The sequence below is a fragment of the Polypterus senegalus genome, chromosome 14 (assembly GCF_016835505.1).
Source record: "Polypterus senegalus isolate Bchr_013 chromosome 14, ASM1683550v1, whole genome shotgun sequence".
NCBI lineage: Eukaryota > Metazoa > Chordata > Cladistia > Polypteriformes > Polypteridae > Polypterus > Polypterus senegalus.
In genome coordinates this window covers 144,776,381-144,795,408 of record NC_053167.1, presented here as the reverse complement: position 1 = coordinate 144,795,408, position 19,028 = coordinate 144,776,381, and the positions used below count along the sequence as shown (strand labels likewise).

Below are 19,028 nucleotides of genomic sequence, written 5' to 3'. Positions count from 1 at the left end.
AAATGATATTGAAATCACTTGATCCTTTATTGAAAAATAAGCACTGCGTCTTTAAGAAAGGCAAGGACGGCACTGAGTAGGTGTGCTGATTCTCGCCAAGCAATGCTGCACCTGTGTGTTGAGCAGAAAACCAAATCACACTAAATGAGCTTTGCTACATACTCATCAATTCAGTTACAAATAGACAGATGGCAGCAGTTGATAACACTACTCATCCTCACCCTGTTAGTACAAAGGACAGTCACAGTGAACTATGGCAGTAATTTACTTATTGCACAAATTAAAAAAAGTGAACCTGAAGATGTTACAGCGCCTTTTTGCTTTAAATTCATGCCTCTGTACCCTGGAGGCTGTCAGAAAGGCAATGGTCGGCAGTGCTAGTGAGCTATTCAATGACTCTGTGTTCAGACTGACCTCTCAATCTGTGTCGTCCATCCTCAGTGAAGTGGCTTCTGCATTTGGACTGATGCTGAGATAACCGGCAGATGTTGTTGCTTTTAATGTCTTTCACATAGAAGACTATGGATGGGCCTGGTTTGCTCCAGCGTGTCACAGGTTGTGCAACATCAGTGCGTATTACATTATAAGCTTTTCAGTGAGGATGATATTTTGATTTATACAATCAAAGTGTCTGACTTTAGGTTGTGATGAAAACAACAACACACAGACTCTAGAAATATCAGTTTAAGGTAATATTTATTTAAACAGTTTGTTCTACAATGAGCTTTAATACAAGATTCTTTATTAGTTAATTCTTAAGATCAGAAGATAAACATAATACTACATGTCTATGTTAAACAAAGTGAAATGGAAAAGATAACAAAGTAAGGCAATAAATGTGTAAAATATTTAGAGAACTAACATCAAACAATTCTCTACATCTCTACATTACAACTTCACTCGATCAAAACGGCTGGCACTCTGGTGTGTAGATTAGCGTTGCTCCCTCATGACTGTAAAGGCCTTGGTTGACTTTACTTGACTTCTTCAGGTCTTTGTGGGCTTTTCTCAGGTCATCCTACATTCTTGGATTAATTGGTGCAACTCAATGTGCATGTGGACTGGAATTCGCTTAAAAACAATGCTGTAATGGATGGAGAAGTTGTTAAAAAAGATATTTTTATTTAAATGGAATCAAGTTATTGAACAATAGCAAAATAAAGTACATCAGGAACTTCTTCGCTGAGCGAGGCCTTTCAGCTTCATATCATCAAAGCAGGCATCAGCAGCTCGTAGCATCTGCTGCAGGGCTGTCAGGATCAAAACGTCCACATGAAGGTTGAGCTCCGTCTCTATTGAGTAGTTCTTAACTGGGGAGATGGAGGAGATGGGAACTCCCAGCACCTGTCCAAGCTGGGTCACCTGGAATCAAAATGGAAAGAAAGGGTGAAGTAGAGGAAAACCCAAGTGAGACTTGATTTATGATGGATGGAAATATCTGGGGTGCTGCTGGTAGAGTTTTCTGATTATTTTCATAATAAGTTTTTAAATTTGCCTAACTAAGATGGAAGCTTTCAAACCTTGAAGATGATTCCACCACTGACACTCTGACAGTACAAGTTGGTTAAATGACTTAATCATGGAGACACAATGTGTAAATACTGAATGAACAAACCAAAGTTTGTCAATCAAATTTGACTGAAGAAGTGTTTATTCAACATGGATGTCTGTTTCAATGTGAAGGAAGAGAATCGGTCTGAACTGAGAAAAGTGAGTGCAGAAGGACACAAATGTATAAGGTGTTAGGACCACAACTGCTTTTTATAGACTGTAGAGATGTAGAAGACAGGCCCAGCTAGTGAGACCTGATGATCCCTGTGACAGTGACACTAATTCACGATGATCTGGACAACTTTAATTCAGCGGCAGACAGGAAGCCCATCTTCAGTTCTTGTGTTTGTCATTTAACACTGACTAAGGGACACATTGGGAGATTTTCTAAAGAAACACACACATACGGTAAGTCAAGGCTGTGGTTGAACCCGTTATATGGACACATTTTTGACTGATAGCACAGAGACAGGTGGGCCAAACAAATCTTCAGCAGTGACTCTCCTCTGTCTCTCAATGGTCTAAATTATGTCCCCTTCACACTCCCTCGCTGCCTCTCTGGCACTAAAGAACTGCCACATGATAGTCACATGGCATCAGACACAAGAGACGGCCTGTTGATCTGAGCTCGAGGAGGACACTTGAATACGTGTAGAGACTTTACTATTTAAAAGACTTAAATTTAATAATATCAAACAACAAAGAAGAGCTGATGATAACCAATAAACACTTTATCAGTTTCAGAAAATCAATTGTCATGATGAGTAGCAAAGAAGAAAACCAGCAATGTGACAGAGAATCTCTAGATGCTACTTGTTTGGTAGGCTGACTTTGCATGTTCTATTACTTTACTTCTTATGATCACATCACACTCATGACTACCAGACCCCCCGTCGGTCCCTTTGACTCACCTTCTGATAAAGGTAGCGGCTCCAATATACTTTGGTCAGGTCTTTTGTAACTTCAAGGCAGGCTTCATCTATCTTAGTGACCAACACGAGCAGAGGAATCCCTGCAAGAAAAGAGACGAGATCCTCTGTTTTTCCTTGGTAGAGTAATATTTTTCTCTACTTTCCCCTTTTCTATTATTAATGTGTAGCCCTTTGTCAGAATACCTCAGATCTCACAGACTTCCCACAGTTTATAAGTATATTATCACAGTATTTCCCTCTACTTACCCTTTACCTGTTTTCTCAAGGGTAAATGTTCTCATCAAGTTCGTTATCGGGTTGGTCTACTGTTGCACTTTTAAGATAAACACACACACACACAGACCCTAACCACAACTGTGCTCCATGAATGACACACACACGCTGATTAACCCTTAGCACTTTAAACCACACAAGTGCTTTAGGAATAACAGCCTGTCATTCAGCACTTCAAGAGACTTTGGTCTACAAGAATACATTTAAACATTCAAAGACTCAGCACTCTTGACTATAGGCCATTTATCAGCCAAGAACACCTTCTTTATTGTATTGTCCCTAACTATTGAGTATAGCACTCTCACTCTCAGCCTTATAAACCTCGCAGCACAGAAATAATGGGAAAAATCCAACTGTCACCTGGGGCCTCATGTATAAACGGTGCGTACGCACAGAAATGTTGCATAAGAACTTTTCCACGTTCAAATCTCGATGTATAAAACCTACACTTGGCGTAAAGCCACACATTTTTCCACGGTACCTCATGCCTTGTGGTACGCAAGTTCTCCGCTCGGTTTTGCAAACTGGCGGCACCCAGCGTCAAAGCAGTGCTACTGTTCCTGTGTGGTTACACCTTATTTTCCTGACGCGGCTTTATAAATACACTGAAACTAACCGCATATTGTTTATTAGTGTAATGCATCTGATTGTAATTAACTTGTAACAATATAATGGTAAAGGAAACAGCCATAGTATTCCAAATACCATAACTGCTTTAGCGTTGTTACTCTCACTTCTTCTTCTTCTTCTTCTTCTTTCAGCTGCTCCCATTAGGGTTGCCACAGCGGATCATCTTTTTCCATATTACTCTCACTGCACCACTTGGAGTATTTATATCACTGTATCTGAGTGTGAATCACAGCAGCAGCTGATCGGAAAGAGAATTATCGATATACATCTTTAAGGACACGCTGTCTCAGCCACAGCAAAACGTTTTAAAGCCTTTCCTGTACGGACCTCGCGGTTCAGAAACAGTTTCATCCCAAGAACTGTAAATGCATTTAATCAATTGCTCCTTTTAGAACTGTTAGGACTTATAAGTACAATCACCTCACTGTAAACTTGCACTACAGTTATAATATCGCACAACCTGGGCCACTTTATAAAGTGCGTATTTACATATGATGACGATATCATTTTTAAGGTGAAATGCAGCAAAATATGTTTATTAAATTATACAGATAAAACTTTAACTTCATTTAAATAGTCTATATTCTTCACTGGGAGTGTCGTTAAGGATAGAATAATTAAACATGTACTACGAAGATATTTCAATGTTCTTTAAACGTTTTGAAGAATCGGCGTTCTAAGCTTACAGATGGCCTAACGTCTATTACAGAGCTGATTGTATGGCGATCGGTTACTTGGGGAAAGAAAAGCACTGACTGCAGTGATGGCTACGCCAATATATATTGAATATAAAACAGAAAGAGAAAATAACAACACAGCTAAAAACGCAGCGACAAATTTCGGCAAAAGTTAAATGCTTGTGTCATGAGCACGAGGCGGCTATGCAGTGTCCACAACGGACGTGGCCATCCACCGTGCATACGCTGCCTTACTGACGGGCGGGCCAAGGAAACCACCGATTCTTCCTCTGCCCAGTGCCACCACAAGCCTAGAGCCGCCCCTGAGTACTGCTGCAATAAATAATTTCATCAAAGTGAAACACATGTTTAATAACGTGCTTTAACTCCTATCATCATGAAAATGACATCACGTATATATCTCAGTATTTTAGTTATTCAGAGAGCTATAATATCACAAATGTCATGGACTCTGTGCCCAGTTGGAGGAAGAGAGCCGGTTTAAAAAGCAAGTAGTGATTCACATACACAGAGCACATAGAAGATCAAATACAAAACATAGCATTTAACGTGCTACTTTAATTACGATGTGATTTGAGAAACGATTTTAAGATGAAGTTTATGATGTTCTACTTTAATGACAAAATAAACTACGTGATTAAAGTGGAAATGTCGAGATTGAAGTTGACATTTCGTGCTTTTTCCCCACCGTGTGCCTTTTTTTTTCTCTGTACCCTAATAAACTTTCATATGACACTCAGACAGTGGGCTACAACTCTTCTTTTCACGGCGACTTTGATATGTGACTTCTTTTTTATTTCCGGCACTGTGCGATTTGTGAATGTGAGCTTTCAAGTTTCTCCAACACTCTATGTCACTCGATCAACTTTCTTTTGTTGATTATACCACGGTTTATTTGAACAAATACAGTAGTATGTTTTTCCTTTGCCTCCACTTGGTATTCGCTGAAATTCTTATATTTTCCCCGTGCTTTTCCCATTGTCTTTTTACAGAAGGCTGCGCTTAAGGGCGATTTATATTGATTTGCATATTCAAATAGGTGTAATTCTGGGAGGAGTTGGGGCGTTACATAAAGCGTGTGCACGAGCGTTACTTTTCATACTGATCGGGATTTATGTAGCAGAAGAACGTGGAAGTTGGAGTACGCACAGATTCCTGCATCTGGATTTTTCTGTGCGTAAGCATATTTCGGCTATTGTGCTTACGCCATGTTATAGTGCGAGTTCTACGCATGGCGTTATACATGAGGCCCCAGGTGCTCAAAGAAATCTATCTTATTACTTCAATCACTCTTGACATTAAGACAAAGCATTGAAAGCTAAAAGCAGCATGGTATTTATTACAAGAATAATAATTATACTACAAGAACAAAGAATACTAGAAAATAGGTACTGATAGGAAAGTCTGAATATATAGTCTTTAGAAAAAGCTTACGAAAAAGTTACAGATGACAAGGATAAATGTCCCAGGGAGGCTTTTGATTTAGCAATAGATGTTCATGATGCCTCTCTGACAACCAATGTTGTCTTCGTCCGTTTCTCTTCCTCCTCTTCTTCTTCTTCTTTGCTTCTCCTCTTGTCTCTTTGCTTCTTTTCTGTCTTCTGTCTCAAACCAAGGCATATTTATTATGAAATGTCATGCCTTGGTTTCACAACACATGCACCTGATTGGCTGGCTGTAAAAATGATTGATAAATTAATTCACTGTCCGTTTTCCCAAACAACAAAACCTTTGATGTACTCTGAGGTGTCAGTAGTTCTTCCTGTCCTGGGCTGTAAACCAAACTATTGTTCCAGATGTCCATCCATAAAGTAATCAATAGCCTGAGGTATCAGCTCAGCATTCTTTCCCAGGCTGTAAACCAAATTAGCACTAAGCTATGAACAAAAAGTAAGGTGTAAGGGAAGAAAACCTGCTTTAATTTGTCTTAGTTTATCTGTTGTCTTGTCTTGAACAAAATATAATGGAAACCAAAATGTACAGATTTTATACACCATAACAATAAGGTATTGTACTTTATAACCTCTCCCCACCTTCCCTGCTACATGTATAACTTCAGGCAGCTAGGTGTAGTAAAAGACAAGCAGGAGTTGAGTTACAATTTTAATAATGTATTATTGAAAATATTCATAAACAATAACAATATGCAAAGTACAAGTAAACACACTACCATATAACCTGATAAATGCTGAAGTGTAGTTTCAGGCAGCACACAGACTTGTTAGTTACTTAAAATGTCAATGTCAATTTATTTATATAGCACATTTAAAACAACATAAGAATGCTGTGGCCAAAGTGCTTAACAATAATAGAATAAAAAGAAAACATACAAATAACATAAATAACATAAGTAGAAATAAAATAAATGAACATAAAATCTATACTAATGTATTATCGACTATTTTTTAGTTACCCTTTTCTTTATCAAGTTCGTTATTGGATTGGTCTACTCCCGCACCCTAAATAATAACACACACACATACACAGATACACATTCACTCAGACCCTAACCACAACAGTGCCCTATGAATGACACCCACACAGTTGGCTAACTTTTAGCACTTAAAAGTAAAAGAACCACACAAATGCTTTAGGTATAACACAACTTGTCACTCTCTCAGCACATCAAGAGACTTATTTACTATCAGCACGGACAACATGCAATGTTTTAAATAGACCACAGACCTAAATATTACTTTTGGTCTCCAAGAAAATATTAAAACATACAAAGACTCAGTATCCTTGACTATAGGCCATTTATTAGCCAAGAACACCTTCTTCTCGCATTGCCCCTAACTTTCGAAGCGGCGCCCTCGCTCTCAGCCTTAAAACCCCGCAGCGTAGAGCTAAATGGCAAAATCTCCAGCTGCTTCAGGTGCTCTTAGAAATCACAATTATTACTTCAATCACTCTAGATATTAAGACAAAGCATAGAAAGATGAAAACAAGTTACTTTTTATTTAAAAACAAATAATAAGTAATAGAAAATAAGTTTGATAGTAAAGTCTGGATAAAATAGTCTTTAAAAAGCTTACTGAAAGGAATCAGTGATGTCAAGGATGAAAGTCCCAGGCGGCGGTTGATTTAGCAATCGATGTTCATGAGAATGCTGTTAACTGACGATCGGATGAAAACTGGTTACACGTGTCTTTGTTGTATTCTCTGACGTGGCTCTTCCGTCGTCAGTGTTTCTCTTCTTCTTCTGCTTCTGACGTTGCTTAAAAATGAGGCATATTTATTATAAAGTTCCATGCCGTGGTTTCACAGCACATGAATGTTCCATGCACCTGATTGGCTGGCTGTCAATATGATGGATGAATTTTGCTCCCCAGGTAATAAAGTTCTTTGAGATTGCATCAGTTCTTCCTTTCTTGGGCTGTAAACCCCATTGATGTCCCAGATGTTCAATCGTAAAGTAATCAATAGCCTGAGGCTTTCTTTCTCAGGCTTTAACTGTTATATCAGTGAGGTATTCAAAAGAGGATATGTCTTTTTATTATAATGCCTCCTACATCTGGATTCATCTTGTTGGGTTTGAGCAAAATATAATACAGAATAAAATGCAGATTTTACACACCATAACAACTAATAAAAGGCAAAGCCCTCACTGACTCACTCACTCACTCATCACTAATTCTCCAACTTCCCGTGTAGGTAGAAGGCTGAAACTTGGCAGCTCATTCCTTACAGATTACTTACACAAGTTGGGCAGGTTTCATTTCGAAATTCTACGCGTAATGGTCATAACTGGAAGCTATTTTTCTGCATATACTGTAATGGAGTTGAGCTTGAAAGCCGTGGGGGCGGAGTTTCGTGTGACATCATCACGCCTCCCACGTAATCACGTGAACTGACTGTCAACGCAGTGTGTAGAAAACCAGGAAGACCTCCAATAAGCGCTGAAGAAAACATGCATTATGTAATTGAGAAGGCAGCGAAACAATAAGAAGCGAGCGAGTGACATATACAACCATATTCATGAGTGCTGCTACTTCGGAAACAAAGCACGATGTAAACCTAAAGTTTAAATTAAGTTCATAGACAGGCTGCCGCTGGCGTTTGTAATTTAGTGCCTGCCCATATAAGGCCGTCCGTCAGCAGCAATCCAATAGAATCACTGCCGCTAAATATTCAAGGGTGAAGGACTGTGCTTATGCAGAGGAAGATGAGATGGTCAGGGTGGTGTTTGGCAACTTTTAAGAGAAACTTTTAAGTGCCGGGTCTTAGCTAACATTAATTACAGCCGTGGACATCGCACGAGATGGCACCAGCACAGCTGGGAACCTTCGATGCATGTACACCGAGCGGCTCACGTGAACTGACGCAGTGCACAGACAAAAAGCAACAGTTCCAAAAAGTGCTGAACAAAAACCGAATTACACAATTGAAAAGGCAGCAAAAAATATGAAGCGTGTGACACATACAAGCATATTCATAAGTGCAGCTACTGCGGAAACAAAGCACACGGTGGAAAAAGTGAATGTCCAGCTAAAGGAAGACAGTGTAAAAAAAAACCTGTGCATGCAGTGTGTCACATCTCAGATAAAGAGGAAGACGAGCTGTTTATTAATGCAGTAAGAAACAAATCGATGAATGAAACCTCTTATCTTTACAATAATTGACAAACACGGAATGTAACTTGAACACAACACATCGTACAAATACGAACCTGATTGAAAGAAATAATGATAATCAAATCCTTGTAGCAGTGCTACCATTAAGTAGAACTGCATCTCCCAGCAGGCCTAGCAGGAGCTGTTGGGGTCAAAGGTGGCTAGAGGGGTTTAAAAGGAGGGCAGGGGTCGAAGAGAAAAAAGTTTTGTTTTGGTCGTTTTGTGCTTGTATTTATCTGTGGAACTGCCTGTTGTTTTCCTGCTTTACATCTTCGTGTCCTGGATTGTGTTGTTTGTTGGGGTCTGGAATCATTTGTCTACCTGTTTACTGTTACCGAGGACGTTGTCTGGATTCATTGGCTTTCACGGAAGAAGGAGCGCTCCTGAACCATTCATCTGTCATCATACTTCAGCAATTACCGGTAGGACTGTGTTTTTCCATTTCCCTCGCTTCATACAAATCACTGGACATAACTTCACCGCTGATCATTTCATACATGGACTTGCGTGTTTGTCGTGTTTCTGTTAATTGTAATATCGCCGAAGGGATCAGGGGTGGTATTATTGTTTTCATTTAGTTAATTTAATTTCATTATACTTTTTTTTTCGTTTAAGTTCCCAGTGCGTTTTCTTTGTCTCTGTAGTGTGTGGGTGTGTGTCGTGCCAAGGCTGGGGTTGTCCCTGGTAATCCTCATATAAAATAAATAAATCACCATCTTCCACGACGGTGTGAATCTTAGCGGATTCTGACCGCTACAGATTTTGGCGAGCCGGGTAGGAGCCAGGGTTATTTGCGACACCTTCTAGTGCGACTTCACTAACACTCTTTCAGAATCATGTCTGTTGTAAGCACAGTGCAGGGCGAGGATCCTGAATTAAGTGAGCTGCTGGTTGATGTGCGTCCGCTGCCTAGGTCACGTCACGTTACGGTCAGAGCCCCTCTCGAGGAGGAGTTGAGCCTGCTGGATACCCTGTGTGTCTCCAGTCCGGAGCAGCCCGAGATCGGCGAGGACAGCTTCTGCAAGCCCTGACGCTGCGCCTAGAACAGCTAGAGACGCGGGTTGATGACATCGCCCGCAGTTTTCTCAATCGTGATGAAACTGTCCATGACCTTATCGATGCCACAGCCGCCCGAATTTCCGGAGAGGCGGTTGTGAGGGTGCAGCATCTGGAGCAGTCCTTCGCGAAGTGTGTGCAGCGCCTGGAAGCCAATATGAGAGAGGAGATCAGGAGGCAGGTGCAAGATAGCTGGCGTGCCGTCACGCAGCCACTGGGGCAATCGACTCCTGTAGCGGGAGTGGGGAACGACTGGGGACAGTCGGCCTTGTCCGCTGCGTACCGCTGGATGGAGTTTCCAAAGCTGGCCCCTCAGTGTGCACCCACGGGCATTGTCGACTTTGTAGAGGAGGTCGACATGTTCGTGGAGCTGCATCCTCTGAGTGGAGCCGAGCTGCGGGGATTCCTGAACATGGCACTCAGCGGGCCGGCACGCTCTTGGTGGTTTGCTGAGTGGCACAAGTACAACTCCTGGGTGGAGTTTCGCGCTGCTTTCCTGAATGCCTTCCTCTCTGACGAATACCAGGCGCTGTTGGAAGAAAAGCTCCGGACCTTTGTGCAAAAACCATCGCAGAGCCTCCGGGACTTTGTCTTTGAATTCCGTGCGTTGTGTCTGAAGTGCCGATCTGACATGCGTGAGGAAGAGATATTGCGACGTGTCCTTGATGTATGTGACCCTCGGGTGGCTGCTACTCTGAGGGGGGTCGTGAAATCGGTCGATGAGTTGGTGAAGGTGGGGTCCCGAGTGGAAAAGGATTGGGCGGCTATCGGGCTTAGTGGGTCTCGAAAGGGTCCCGCATCTCGAGATGTCCCCTGTCCGAAACCATGAGGGAAAGCCCCAGTGGATCCCCGGGCCGATCTCACCTTGGTGCAAGCCACCTTGCCCCTCTTACTGGTGCCCATACAAGTGCGGGGTGTCACTGGAGAGGCAGTCGTAGATACAGGGAGCACTTATACCCTTATGAAATACAGCTTGTGGGAAAAGCTTAAAGTGCCTCATGAGCAGTTAAGGGAAAGTGCAAAAGTAACATTCTTTCTTGCGGATGGAAGGGCGCACGGGGCAAAGGGCAGGGTTCCTATTAGGTTCTGCTTACATGAGTCACACTGGGAGACAGAAGTTTACATCCTGGAAGATGACCATCTGTCAATGCCCTTGTTACTGGGAATGGACTCTCTTGTGTCGGTAGGTCTTACCATCCATCTGTCGCGGCTGGAGTATGAGTTGCCGGGGGGTGGAGTCCATCGGTTTGGGACGAAGGCTCAAAGTAATCTGGTTTGGCCTAACTTGTGTTATTACCTCGCGCAGTTGGTGGTCGAGCCCAGCCCAGTAGAGAAGGCTATTCTTGAACAGCCGGAGCTCGTTCAGCCGCTGCTTAGGAGGTGGCACTCTGTGTGGACGGACAAATTGGGTCGGACTGAGGTGGTGTGTCACCACATTCACACAGTCGACCCTGTCCCTGTTCGGCACAGAGCTTACAGAGTGTCGCCTCTGAAAAGAGGAATAATCAAGGAGTGGGTCGACCAGATGTTGGCGGATGGGGTCATTGAGCCTTACACCTCGCCTTGGGCTAGCCCTGCGGTGCTCGTTCAGAAGGCCGACGGGACCTACTGATTCTGTGTGGACTATCGGGAGCTGAACAAGAAGACCTTAGATGACGCTTACCCCATGCCCCTCATTTATGACATCTTGGAGTCTTTGCATGGGGCAGCGGTTTTCAGCTCCCTTGATCTGAAGTCCGGGTATTGGCAGGTGAGGATGGGGAAGAGTAGTATGGAGAAGACTGCCGTCATCACCCCGGAGGGGTTGTTCCAGTTTCGGGTGATGCCCTTTGGACTTAAAAACGCTGGGGCGTCATTCCAACGGCTTATGGAGCAGGTCCTCCGGGGACTCATTGGAAAGACCTGTTTCGTATATATTGATGACATCATCATATTCTCCCCATCTGTCTCACAATATCTGAAGGACCTTGATCACATCTTCCAGCGACTGCAGAAGGCTCATCTGACACTCAACACCGCGAAGTGTAGATTTCTACAGGACCATCTAAACTTCCTCGGCCATTTGATGTTGGCAGACGTGGTCCGGTAGACCCAAAGAAAATTAAGTCCATCTTGGACTACCCAGCCCCAGGAGGTAAAAGTCTCCAGCGCTTCCTGGGGATGGCTGGGTGGTTCCACAAATTTGTGCATGGGTTTGCCGACATCGCTGCCCCTTTGTTCCAGCTGCTGAGGAAGGGATTCCCCTGGGAGTGGTCACCAACATGCCAGGACTCCTTTGAAAGACTTAAACAGGCATTGATATCACCTCCAGTCCTGGCACAGCCTGATCCCAAATTAACCTTTCAGGTCCACACAGATGCAAGTGATCTCGGACTCGGCGCCGTTCTTGCTCAAACGAATCAAGGAGAGGAGAGAGTGGTGGCCTATGCTTCACGGTCACTGAAGGGCGCCGAGTATAATTATTCCACCACCGAGAAGGAATGCCTCGCTGTCATGTGGGCCGTGGAAAAGTGGCGTCACTTCCTGGAGGGGACATCCTTTGAAGTCTACACCGACCTAAGGGCTCTGACCTGGGCATTCAATTGCCCGAAGACCACGTCTAGGCTAACAAGGTTGGTTTTGTGCCTCCAACAGTTCACGTTCAGGGTGTGCTATCGGAAGGGTTGTGCTAATGTGGTGCCCGATGCCTTATCCCGGGTGCACGAGCCCGCACCGATGGTATGTGCGGTATCGGTCTCTAACCCTTGGCCTGATCTTCCCCTGAACATGCAGGAAATTGTTCACTCTCAAGCAGCCAGTCCTGTGTGTCAGCGGTTGAGAGAGGGCTCAGGGGGGAGGCCTGACCGCATACATTATAGGGAACTTCAAGGGGCAGTCTATCGCTGCGTTCCAACAAAAGACCGGGGTTACCATTATCAGTTGGTAGTGCCCGAGACATACGTGCCCAAGTTCCTACAGTATTACCATGACAGCCCGATCGGTGGTCACCTTGGACGTACTAAGACGCTGTTTAAAATCTTGGAGGTGGCATGGTGGCCGACGATACGCAAAGACGTCTGGTCCCATGTCCAGACTTGTACCACCTGTCAGCAATACAAAATCCCACCTGGTCTCCCCTCAGGACAGCTCCAGCCAGTAACCATCACTACCCCGGGGGAGAGCCAAGCGTGGACCTAATGGGACCATTACCCGCTAGTAAGGACCGGAAGACCTACCTGATGGTGGTTGTGGACTATTTTACCCGATGGGTGGAGCTATTCCCTATGACTAATGCCACAGCCAAGAAGATATGTTCCACCCTGAAGGATGAGATCTTTACCCGATGGGGGGTGCCGAAGAACATCATCTCAGAGGCCGAAGAATTTTGGAAGCAATGGGGGGTGGTTCACCTGAAGACAACAGCGTACCATCCCCAATCTAATCGCACTGAGCGGGTGAACCGGACCCTGAAGACAATGATTGCATCCTCAGACCATCATCAGGATTGGACAAAGTGGCTGCCTGAGCTGCGGTTCGCATTGAACACGGCGGTGCACGAGGTTACGGGTGAGACCCCTGCATTGTTAGCTTTAGGTAGACAGCTAAACGGTCCACTAGAGAGGATAATTAATCATAAACCACCCAATCCAGACACCTCAATACATGATCATTTGCAAACATTACAACTTATCACACAACGGGTAAAGGAGAGGATGGTGAGGTCCCAGTCCAGACAATCTCAGTCGTACAACCGGAGACATAAGCCTGTGCAATTCTCAGTTGGGGAGAAAGTCTGGATCAGGACTCATCCCCTCTCCAAAGCCTCCGATAAATTCACAGCTAAACTGGCTCCGAAGTGGTTCGGCACGGCAACTATAGTCCAAAAGAAAGGACCAGTGACCTATGCGGTAGAGTGGGGATTGCCGGGGACGAAGAAAGTACACACTGTTAACATCGCTAACCTCAAGCCTTGGTTCGGCCGTACACCACGGCCTGGGGAGGGGGATTGTAGCAGTGCTACCATTAATTAGAACTGCATCTCCCAGCAGGCCTAGCAGCAGCTGTTGGGGTCAAAGGTGGCTAGAGGGGTTTAAAAGGAGGGCAGGGGTCGAAGAGAAAAAAGTTTTGTTTTGGTCATTTTGTGCTTGGATTTATCTGTGGAACTGCCTGTCGTTTTCCTGCTTTACATCTTCGTGTCCTGGATTGTGTTGTTTGTTGGGGTCTGGAATCATTTGTCTACCTGTTTACTGTTACTGAGGACGTTGTCTGGATTCATTGGCTTTCACGGAAGAAGGAGCGCTCCTGAACCATTCATTGGTCATCATTCTTCAGCAATTACCGGTAGGACTGTGTTTTTCCATTTCCCTCGCTTCATCCAAATCACTGGATATATATATGTATGTATGTATGTATGTATATATGTATATATGTGTGTGTGTGTGTGTATGTATGTATGTATGTATGTATGTATGTATGTATGTATGTATGTATGTATGTATGTATGTGTATATATATGTATATATGCCAGCAATACTCATGACAATGACAAAACAATTACATTAACAATCATGTTACGTTATTTTTAAAATATTTCCTCTTCTTTTTCATAACTACTTTTACACACTACTTCTCCGCTGCAAAGCGCGGGTATTCTGCTAGTTGTTAATAATTAAACATGTGAGGACACGGTGCTGCAGTGCTAGCGAAGATCTGGCGTTTCATTCACAGATTGTTCCTGCCTCTCACTGTATTCTTGCTGGGGCTGGCGTGACACTGGAAAGATAGATGAATTGAATAATTAAACACGTACTATGAAGATATTTTAATTGTCCTGAAAAGTTTTGAAGAATCTCGTTCTCAGCTTACAGATGGCTTAACGTCTATTACAGAGCTGATTGTGTGGCGATTGGGTATTTGGAGAAAAAAAAGGAAGGACAGGAATTGGAGGTTAGTACATTTGAGAGAGACAGGACTGCTACAATAAAGTATTTCATTGAGGGTCGCACATGGCGCAGCAGCATCTTGTGTGAGACATGAACAATCACTGCGCCACCGTGTTCCCATGTTTAATAACGTGCTTTAACTCCTATCATCATGAAAAACATATTAAATATACCTCTCAGTATTTTAATTATTCAGAGAGCTGTAATATCATGAATGCCATGGATTCTGTGTCCTGTCGGAGGAAGAGAGCCAGTTTAAGAAGCAAGTAGTGATTCACAAACAGAGCACATAGAAGATCAAATACAAAAAAAAGCATTTAATGTGTTACTTTAGTTACGATGGGATTTGAGAAACTAGTAAATTAAACGATTTTAAGATAAAGTTTATGATGTTCTACTTTAATGACAAAATAAACTACGTAATTAAAGTGGATATTTCAAGTTTGAAGTTGACATTTTGTGTTTTTTTCCCACTGTGTGCCTATTTTTTTTTCCTCTGTATCCTAATACACTTTCATATGACACTTAGATGGTGGGCTACAACTCTCCTTTTCACGATGACTTTGATATCTGACAACTTCTTTTTTATTTCGGGCACTGTGCGACTTTGTGAACTTGAGCTTTCGAGTTTCTCCGACACGCTATGTCACTTGATCAACTTCCTTTTGTTGTTTATATCACTGTTTAAACCAACAAATAGTACGTTTTTCCTTTGCCTCCACTTGGTATTCACTGAAATTCTCCCATTTTCCCCCGTGCTTTTGCCATTGTCTTTTCACAGAACGCTGAGTGTAAGGGCTATTTATATTAATTTGCATATTCAAAAGGCCATAAATCTGAGAGGAGTTTGGGGAGTGGCAGCAGGCGTGTGCATTTGCGTTACTTTTCATGCTGAATGGGATTTATGGAGCGGAAGAAATTGGCGAACACACAGATTTATGCATCTAAATTTTTTTGTGAGTACGCAAATTTCCAGTTTTGACCTTATGCCATGTTTTAGTGTGAATTCTATGCACGGCATTATGCATGAGGCCCCAGGTGTTCAGCAACGTTCTTCTGGAAACACTTTCGGGTGTGGCAGAGTGCTGCCAAACAGGGCACAATAAACATCCAGGTGACCCCTGGTGGTGGGCACGGGCCCCAGCAGGTTTGAGTTTACATGCTCCAAACCCACGGACCCGCTGCAAGCCGAGGGGGCTGCCCTCTGTTGGCAAGGGGAAAATAATGCCTTGAAAAATGTCTCTTCCTCAGTCTTTCAATTTTTGAGGCATCCCAGCTGGAAAAGGGCCCCAGCCACACACCAGCCATATATGTGTATGTGTATGTGTATGTGTATATATAATATTGTAGCGACCCGGCAGCTGCGCTGGCGGTGTGTTGCATTATGGGTAATTTATGTAAAAGCTTATTGTTGCGTTAAATTAACCAAGTAATATAATTTGTGTTTCCTGTTGTAATTATTGTATGTGTCTGTGCTCAACTGGTGGGGTGGGTTGAGTTGTTGCCGTCCGGGGGTTATTTGAATGTAAATAGTCACCATCGATAAGAAAGATGGCTTCATTAATGACCTTGGCAATGGCTAAGCAAATGAGTTAAGCTGTGTTTTTGCTGACTATCTGCTCTAATAAAGAGATACAACAGGACAGAGCTGTGTATTGCTAAGATTTCTATCGAAGCAATTATTGCCGAGACACTCTGAGTCGTGCGGTGTATGGGACACAAGTGCTCGTTATCTAAAGAGCTGGGTACAGCTGCGTGCATAACGCTGGCAATCCGCTAGCCGACAGCTTTGGAGAAGTGCACGGCTGAGTTTGGCTCTGAAAACTTTAAGACTCCACCACGGGTCGCTACATTGGTGTCAGAAGTGGGATACCAGGCTGTTTAGAAGACGCCGTTATGGAACAGAGTCTTGAAGAATTAGAGCGTGCCATCTTAGAGAACAGCGTTACGTTAGAGCGCCTGATCAGCGGAACTGTGCGGAGAAAAGAGGCAAACAGGCCTGATGGTGCCAGTATTCCCCGGACAGTGTTACGATCTTCTAGGCATGGCCAGAATGAACATTCAACTACAGCAACGATACCTCAGGTTACCAGTCGGCCGGTCTTCTTTTCACGGTCACCTGCTAAGCTGCCGCGATACAGCGGATTGACGCCCTTAGAGCCATACCTTGTACAAGTGGATCTGGCCGTGATACACAATGAGTGGAGCCGCGAGGAAGCTGCGACACACTTGGCCCTTGCCTTGGAGGGTCCCGCACTTCAGGTACTCATTGATCTGCCATCGGAGGAGTGTCGTGATCTTCAGGCTCTCACCGCTGCTCTCACCCGTCGCTTTGGACAAAGAACCTCAGCAGAATGCAGCAGAGAAAAGCTGACTAGCCGACGTCGGCGTGAAGGTGAGAGTGTAGGAGCCTTTGCCGCTGACATCAGGGTATATTCACGAAAAGGTTACCCTACTTTCTCGACAGCAGCGAGGGAGGAACTCAGTCTTCATGCTTTCCTGCGGGGCCTCACACCAGAACGTCTTCGCCAGCATGTCTGTCTATCGTCACCCCGAGATTTGAGCGAGGCACTACGAGAGGCTGAGCGGGCTGAAGAGGTACTACAGGCTGAGTCACCGACAAGACAACGCCACGCCCGAGTCGACTAACAAGAGCAGTTGAACGAAGGGCGGAAGGGGACCTGTCTGAGGGCGTGGAGGTCAGTCGCGCCCAAATAACATCAACCTCCCGACTGAGACAACGAGTAGACTGCTGTTTCCGATGCGGGGAACCAGGGCACTTTGCCAGGGATTGCCCTGCTCCAAGTCCTTTGCCTCGTACAACATCACCGCCGGGAAACGACCTCAGGGTGAGGCCGTGAGGGGACCCTCGCTCCGTTTTTCAGCACCCCTCCACAATGACTGCCTTAAAGTGGGGCGCTGTGGATTTTCCACTGGACTATACCTAGACTGCACTATTGACGGGCGGCCATGCAGTGCTTTAGTGGACACGGGGTCCACTATTTGTTTGCTACAAAAAAGAGTGTTGCCCGAAAAAGCTGGTCTTCTTCCAGAGGACTGGACCCCCACAAATAGCAAACTACGCACTGTTACGGGTGAACGGACAGTAATGCCCGGAAAGAAACTGTTATCTGTGTTGGTAGGGACGAGCCAGACCAGCCACGAATTCTGGCTTGCGGACATTAAAGACAAGTGCATTATTGGGTTGGACTTGTTGGCCCACTGGGGAGCACGTGTTGATGTGTCAAGGGCCTTCCTTTGTTTTGGTAATGAGACTGTGCCGCTCCGGTCGGGCTGGAACCGTCTTGGAGGGACTGCCAGAGTGGATTCACCTGGACACCACTGCTCACGGCTCCCAACCATTGTTTGGAAGTTGCAAGGGTTCAAGAGAACCCCCAGGAGAGTATTGCTGGACAGACAAATTCATCGCACGACCCCCCATCAGCTGAGACGGTTGCCGCTGTAGAGGAATTGGGCCATCGAAGTGGTGAACATCTGAGCACGCCACAGCAGGAGCAACTCCAACAATTACTGAATGACTTTGTGGACATTTTTGCGGCTCGAGAGGAGGACTGCACCAGAACCTCGTTAGTAAAACACCACATTGACACTGGCCACGCCGCCCCATTCGCTTGCGCCCCACCAATTGCCCTTTGCAAAATGCCAAGCTGCCGAAGAATTGATTCGCGAGATGGTAACCAACAACATTATTGAACCTTCGGACAGTCCCTGGACCGCACCCATGGTCATGGTGCGGAAGAAAACGGGGGGTTGGCGCCCTTGTGTGGACTTTCGTAAATTAAATGCAGTCACTAGAAAAGACTCATACCCATTGCCCCGCATCGATGATGCATTGGACTATGTGGCTGGATCCCGTTGGTTCAGCACCTTGGACTTGGCGCAGTGGATATTGGCAGGTAGAACTGGCAGCAGAGGACCGGCCCAAAACTGCATTCACCATCGGACAAGGGCTGTGGCAGTTTAAGGTAATGCCGTTTGGACTTTGTAATGCACCGGCCACTTTTGAAAGACTAATGGAGCGGGTTCTAAAAGACATTCCCCGAACCCGTTGTGTGGTCTATTTGGATGACCTGTTGATTCATGCCAGAGACTTTGACCAGGCTGTGCACAATTTAAGGGAGGTCCTGACCGCCATTCGTAGCGCCGGGTTGCGGTTGAACCCTGAAAAATGTAATCTTCTCGCCCGACAGACCCAGTTTTTAGGACACGTAATCAGCGAGAGTGGGGTGGCTACCGACCCAGCAAAGGTGGCTGCCGTGAGCAACTGGCCCCACCAGCCAACATCACCGAACTGCGGAGCTTCCTGGGTTTAGCCTCGTACTACAGGAGGTT

At 44.7% G+C, this 19,028-nt stretch overlaps 1 protein-coding gene across 3 annotated transcripts in view; it reads right to left on the bottom strand.

Annotated features, from left to right (window-relative positions):
* Window positions 1-683: 683 nt before the first annotated feature.
* The window catches only part of LOC120514948 (interferon-induced protein 44-like), a 67,636-nt gene continuing 49,291 nt past the window's right edge, over window positions 684-19,028 (bottom strand). For 2 of the 3 annotated variants that reach the window (XM_039735609.1, XM_039735607.1), the window contains 2 exons: window positions 2,463-2,563; window positions 684-1,362 (listed from right to left, as the gene is read on the bottom strand). In XM_039735609.1, the coding sequence (XP_039591543.1) occupies window positions 1,168-1,362; window positions 2,463-2,563 (296 nt within the window). In that variant the 3' untranslated portion in view covers window positions 684-1,167. The remainder of the gene's footprint in view (window positions 1,363-2,462; window positions 2,564-19,028) is intronic. The other variant, XM_039735608.1, reaches the window with a different exon arrangement.